The sequence below is a fragment of the Vigna angularis genome, chromosome 7 (genome assembly GCF_016808095.1).
Source record: "Vigna angularis cultivar LongXiaoDou No.4 chromosome 7, ASM1680809v1, whole genome shotgun sequence".
NCBI classification, from domain to species: domain Eukaryota; kingdom Viridiplantae; phylum Streptophyta; class Magnoliopsida; order Fabales; family Fabaceae; genus Vigna; species Vigna angularis.
The window spans coordinates 24966272-24972950 of NC_068976.1; the positions used below are offsets into that span (position 1 = coordinate 24966272).

The window sequence follows — 6679 nt, forward strand, 5'->3', positions numbered from 1 at the left end:
TAAAGTATTATTATTTGGAATATTTTATAATTACATATTAATGATAAAATCAATTTTAACAAATTGAACAATTCCGCACCATGTTTTCTATTTTAGTTGTTATGTCTAGTTTTTTTTATTAGTTTCTGTGTAATTTTTTTTAACGTGTTCACCTTAATGTATCTATTGGCAACCTTTTGTCCACTAAGAAAACCAGGAAAGAAAAATTTTCATATCCTAATGGTCTGAGCACCAGTGCAGCCAAACATAAGTTCAAAATTATATTAAAACAACGAATTAATTAATAAATAAGATATAAAATTAATAATTTTATAGTTTAATAACTAAAATGTAAAATTGCAATTAAAATCACTACTGGAAAACTTGAAACTGTAATGACATAATCAAAGAAAATAAAGTATCATTAAAAGAAATAAAAAACCTGTTTTAAAGTACGTCCTGGCCATCATTATCCTAATCCCCATTCGACGCTGTCGTTTTCAAAACCTAATCAGAGAGAAGGTCGGCCATAGCTCCGATGTGGCACCGTCTCACGTTCATAAGTGATACCCACACAAAGGTGATGTGGCGGAAGGACCCCACCAACCAGTGTCCCGGACCTGAAGCCTATCCAAAACTCCATTTCATAAATAATTTTATGTCCGCCACGTCACCCTTTGGTGTCTACTATTTATACAAAAACTTGGCTATTGCAGCCTCTCTATTTCTAGTGTTGCCACCACCTGTTACAGATATTATTTCTCTCTCTAAAACCGTTCGCCTCTCTCTCTCTCTAAAACCGACGCCTCTCTCTCTTTCTAAAATCTTCAAATCCCTGTAATCTGTTTTACCTGATTGCTCGATTGGGATTCTAGGCATTTGATTGTAACTGAACCAAGGGTTTTGAATTTCTCCCTCTATATTCTAATTTGACTCGAAAACGATTTTGCGATGGCAAATAGCAGAGAACAAGATTTGTTTGGCGGTGGCGGTGGCGGTGTCGATCCGTCCAACAGCGATGATTTTGACGATTTGTCATCCGTGGACAGTGCTGCTTCTGCTGGAGAGGACGGTCGCTCGAGGATGCAGGTTGGACTTACGGAGCGGTTGACGGATATTTTCGTCGACGAACGCGACGGCGATCTGTTGATTCAGCAGACAAATAGAGAAGACCGGTTATTGCAGTGGCTTCAGGCTCTTGATTTGCAAGTTATGGGAGCTTGTCGTGCAGACGAGAGATTAAAACCCTTGCTGAAGATGAGCACTTCTTGCGGCGTCGCGGAAGATCCTCTTCTGGCTCAATTGACTCAGGTGAGAATCATTCTTGATTGTTCAGTTGACTATCTCTATTTCTTGTCATCTTGTCGCCTTGTTTCTTTCACTTGCCGTATTATTATTGCTCTATTCTTTATTTGCTGATTATTCTATTTCGATGTACAGCATTTCGAGCCATCGGAGGTTGGAATGTTAGCGAGATGCTTCTGCGTACCGCTTGTTTCTATCCGTGTTGGGAAGATCAATAAGGAGGGGATTCGCTTCTGCCCTACTTCGAATAGGTAATGTCATTTTAGTTTTTGAATCTGCGTCGAAATTGATTTCCCTACCTGGAGATGCGAAAAATCTTTGCAATTCTTTTAAGTCTTCTATTACACTACTTATGTGCCTTGAGAGTTCTAGTGGTTCTTTTTTGTTTGTTTTGTGTTCTTTTCCTCCACGTCCTGGGTTCTTCGACCTCTAACTTTTATGACAACCTATATCTGTTAAAGCGATTAATTGTTTGGTCGTGGCAGTCACTTTATAGACTGCATAACTACTACTTCACCCTGCCATGACTATCTATTGGCAATTCTTTGTGTGTTTTGAATTGTTTTTTGAATCTCGTGTTCATAATCTGGTGATTTAAAATATTTCTCGGTGTTACTAAATTTCTGATGTTTTACAGTGTCAAAGATGCTAATATATGTGGAAGTTACTGTTTATGGGTGTTAGATTGTGTGTTTGTTAATTAAGATATGGACATATTGTTACTACCCAATTCTGTATCCTTTCTGTGCTTCTGCATTCTTTGTAGACAATGGAAGTGTGGGATTATTCTTAGACTTTTTACTTTTATAAAATCTAAGTTAAATGTGATCAAGTAAGGTAACTTTTATAATGTTGCCACCTTTTTCTTTGATAAGGTTGCATGCTCCCTTTAATCGTTTCTTGATCTTGTGTATACCGAGGAATGGAGATTTGAATTTATTCAAAGTTCCAACTTCCAATAGTTTTTGTCACCAATTATCTAATTACGTAAACGTCCCATAATATACCTCCACACTTGTGAGGGGGAGCATTTCTTGAATGGAAGCTTTCTGTTTTGTGTAACTTGATAAATGGGCCAAAGCTGGTCAAATTCCTTTCAGGCTTGCCCACTCCAGCTTTTGGGGGTACAGTGGGTGCAGCTCATCATCACTGCAGAAATGTGAAGCTAAGTTGTGATGCGCTGCATAAGGAAGAATAAGGAGTTTACAGCCACATCTGCCTGGGGAAGGCTGAAGGTTCTAGGTTCAATTTTTTATCAGCCTTCTTTCTGGTTTTGGAAGGAAAAAAGTGGGTCAGAATTAGACCTTATTTTTGTTGGGTACATAAATGGAATCGTCCAATTGTTTTTGGCTAACAAAATTGGCCTGTGAAGGGGAAGGCCGCATTTGATATGTCTGTTTTGTTTGTTTTTATTTTCCACTAATGATTGGGTTCTTAGTTCATTTTATACTGTATTATTGTGGATTAGGTGTTAATTAATTGCTTACGTTGACCTATAGCCAGATCTTGACAAAATACTTATTGATTCCTTTTAAGTTTTTTAAAGTTTGGAGTTAAGGATTTTGATGTTCCCTGTATTTTATGTGTGTAATTACATTTGTTGTTATTTTCCGTATTCATAACTCTGATTTATAGTGGCTATAGTCAATTATGCATTATGCTATTGTACATGCTGTTTTAAATATTGAAGTATCTGTTTTGTATGAACTAACATCTATTATTTTAATCTTGCTTTCCATTACTATTTATATGTTTGAAGCATGTGAAAATTGTTGGACGATCATTAGTGATTACTGGAGTCTGTAGTCTAGTTTATTGATGGTAATATGTTCATTCTTCCAAGTAAAAATGTCTTTTGACTTGTAGGTAACTGGGCGTATTCTATTATGATCTCTGAATTAAGAGGAAGTAAAGGTAGTTTCATGATCCTATATTATATATTGCTGCTCAGATTTTCAAATCACTATAGGTTTGAAGCATTTGTTTGGGGTGGGGTGGGGTGGGGGAGACAGCACATTGACTAGGTTTGCACAATCTAGAAATATAGCATTTATTTATTTCCATATATGTATGCTGTGCTTTGCTATGTATTTAACATTGCAAGTTATATGAGTTTCCATGGATATGCTGGAACATGTTATTCTTGTCACTAATACTCTCAAAAAGAAAAAAAAAATGTATCAGTATGATCACATATTCAAAGAATGTATTTTTTATCAGTCTGAAATTGTGACAAATTTGTATTGTATTTGATTTTTTTTTTTTGTGAAAAAGCATGAAACAACAACATGATCGGGTACTGGTTAGATATAATGAATTTTGTTTTTTTTTAAGTGGATTATCTATCTTTATTCGAACTTATGTAAAGTGTTAAATATTGGTTAGATTATTTTATTTTGCTGCTGTATGGCTGTTATTGTGTCTTTAATACACCTCTTGGGTCAGCACATTGATTATTTTTGTCTGTGGAAGCCAATGGCTTCATTCCCAGAAAACTAATACATATTATATTTCAATTTATTTACACTTTCCCTGTAAGACTAATGTTTTTCAACTTCTAGGAATTGGGAAAATACTGACAAGAATAGCTTGATGGATTCATTGGATGCATTTTTCCTGATTTATATTTATGTTTCTAGTAACGAAAATATAGCCTGGAGTGGCTGTTATGAGGACTGATTATTCGTGTGGATTTTATTTTTAATTAATTATGACCAAACTTTAAATTTTTACTTGGAAGAGGTCTCTCGTGTTGTTGGGCTAGGTTTTGAAGCTTATGGGTCATAATTTCATAAATTTTTTGATGGATTATTTGTATTTTTTTTGCTTGTTGTTTTCGTAACTATCACTTTCTAAGGTGTTTCATCTCAATTTGTTCACAGAGGTAACTTGACACTTGTATTGCTGCCAAGTTCTGATCTTCGTCTATCGTTCATTGGGGATGATGGTAAAACTGAGAGACTATTCACCCTTACCAGCAAATCCCAGTGCTCTACTGTTGTGGTTGATGAAATTCCAACCGATAGGTCTGGCCGATCCTTCTTTATAAGTGCTGCAGATAGCAGAGCTTTTTACTTCTGGTGCTGTGAGAAGTCCAAGCTTTTGGGAATTGAATTGCTTGGGAAGGTACTTTAAGCTATTCTTTTTTAACTCATTTGCAGTGTTGTAGCATTAGATATGGATTTATTCTGCATGTTCATAGTTTCTCCTCCTCTATTTGTGTGGTGTATGGATTTATTCTGCATGTTCATAGTTTCTCCTCCTCTATTTGTGTGGTGTTCTGAATATATTTAATGATTGATATTTTTGGTCATCAAACTAATTTTTGTATGAATCCAGATGAAGGATTTGCTCAAGAGGAAGCCATCCATTGTTGAGCTGAGTGGTATTAGCAAATCACGCCTTGACTGCTTTGCCACTCAGCTTCGGGCTTTTCTTGTGGGGTCAACAGGAGACAGAAGTGGCCGTGATCATTCAGTTTGTGCTTCAACATGTGCTAATTCTATCTCATGTTGTAATGTGAGTTCCGAAAATTCAAACCCATCATCATCTTCAAAATTTCCCCGATCTCGAAACAATGGAGGTCAGACAGCAAAGGGAGATACAGCACTTTACCAGGGTATTCTTAGTCCAAGATCAAGTTCTTTTAAAGAGGTTCCTCCAAGAAATTTGTCTTCTCACAGGATTGCTGCCAGGGAAAAAATTAAACGACGTGGTGAGAATCATCAGCAAATGGTTGATAACTTGTCAAATGATTCAGCAAACATTTCAGATATATCCTCAAGTTCTGATCATGACAAAGCATCGGAAGTTACCAAAACTCTTGCCTTTTCACCTAATTTTCTGGGATCACTTGGAAAACTTGGTGTTCCATCAAGCCTTGGGCTGGGTGGGGAGGTCCCTCCCGTGGTATCACCCCTTTTTTCTCCCTATTATTGTTGGTGTCCCCCGGGGATTTCTTCCTTTCCATCCATAGCAGCAGCTACGCAATCCCCCAAATCTTCTATTGAAGCATTGCCTTTCCCCTCAGGTGCCTCTTTCCTACCAAGCCCTCTGTCAACTAACCTGTTGGATCCAGTACAGCCTCTTAGTGCTTCCATGGATTTTCCTCCTTTTTTGCCTGATCCACTGGTCAGAATGTCGTTACCAACATCTCAGCAGATTCCCACTTTCACACCATTAATGTGTGATCCGATTGTTCACGTTCCAGTGATTGACGTGTGCTCTTCAGGACAGGGCTATCTTGTGAGTGCTGGCCCTGCCATGTCAACTAGCATCCCACCGTTGCATCCAAATCTTGTGAAGCCACTTATTCCTGAATCTGATGCTGTAGTGAAGGGTGCAAGAGAGACTCTAAGATTGCTGATCAGTGGTTCAAGCCAGAACCAACAAATGATAAGGGACACTCTACCTGCAATTTTAACTAATCCGGACGAAAAACAAAATAACATTCTTGTGGCTGGTAGCCGAGGTCTTTACACCGGAACCCGAGATATTAATGTTTTTGCTAACAGTATAGCAGCCATGGGATTAGTATCATCACTATCTGGGGTGTCCAAGGAAGACAGCGGAAGTTATTCCGAGGTATGTGATAACTACGGGATTATGGAAGAAGCAGGAAAAAATTCCAATTCCAACGATTCAGCTGGAGGCTTTTTGAGTGATGGTGGTGGTGCTTCTTTGGATTCAAAGTAGTAGTGATGGAAGCAATTATGTCTTTTTTTCATGTAGATCTCTTTTGTCCAGGAAATGTAGATATGTGCTTTAGCACTTCTGAATGGTTTTAAGGTTCATATTTCACCATTCAAGCCTTGATTTCATGTAGAATGCTTTTGATATTCTTTGTTGATTAAAAATGTGGTATGTGGCTCTATCAGATCCTTCGTTAGCTGTATTTCATTTTCAGTGCAATTTATTGGTAAATTCGTGTCCTAGACGTCTTTTGTTTTTCTGTGGTTTTATAGATGACGTGCAGTGAACGAGATTTATGATTATATACCTTGAATTAACTACATAGGGTAAGTTGTCTTAATTAACATGAATTAGGTCATATAGTGTATAAGCTCTTAGTTAACATACGACAACTGAAATGTTTTGCTTTTGGATTATTTGAGATGAGTATTCTTTGCCATAGCTTAAGTTAGGCAAGGAAACAAAGAAGATAAACAGATGTAAGAAAAAATGAAAAGAATATTTTTATAAACTAAAATTATTTTATAATTTTTTTTCTTATAAACTAAGTTATGAACATTTATCCAAATAAGCCTAAAGTGTAGATTTGCTGCACCACCAGCGTTTTTTCATAGATGCTTCCTTTTATTTTTCTTTAACGGTGATCATTTATAGATATCCATTAAATACAGACACTTAACAATAACCAATCATAAATTATCTA

The 6679-nt window shown here is 36.8% G+C and overlaps 1 protein-coding gene across 1 annotated transcript; it reads left to right on the plus strand.

Annotated features, from left to right (window-relative positions):
• Positions 1-695: 695 nt before the first annotated feature.
• LOC108338168 (uncharacterized) lies at positions 696-6160 on the plus strand. Its single transcript, XM_017574906.2, has 4 exons — positions 696-1290; positions 1420-1535; positions 4167-4410; positions 4624-6160. Exons 1-4 carry the CDS (start codon positions 931-933, stop codon positions 5977-5979), a joined length of 2076 nt encoding a protein of 691 aa, XP_017430395.2. The 5' UTR covers positions 696-930; the 3' UTR covers positions 5980-6160.
• The last annotated feature ends 519 nt before the right edge of the window (positions 6161-6679 follow it).

Coding starts and splice junctions, on each gene's coding strand:
- LOC108338168 (XM_017574906.2), top strand. CDS start 931: ATGGCAAATAGCAGAGAACAAGATTTGTTTGGCGGTGGCGGTGGCGGT. Junction 1,291..1,419: donor TTCTGGCTCAATTGACTCAG/GTGAGAATCATT, acceptor TTCGATGTACAG/CATTTCGAGCCATCGGAGGT. Junction 4,411..4,623: donor GAATTGAATTGCTTGGGAAG/GTACTTTAAGCT, acceptor GTATGAATCCAG/ATGAAGGATTTGCTCAAGAG.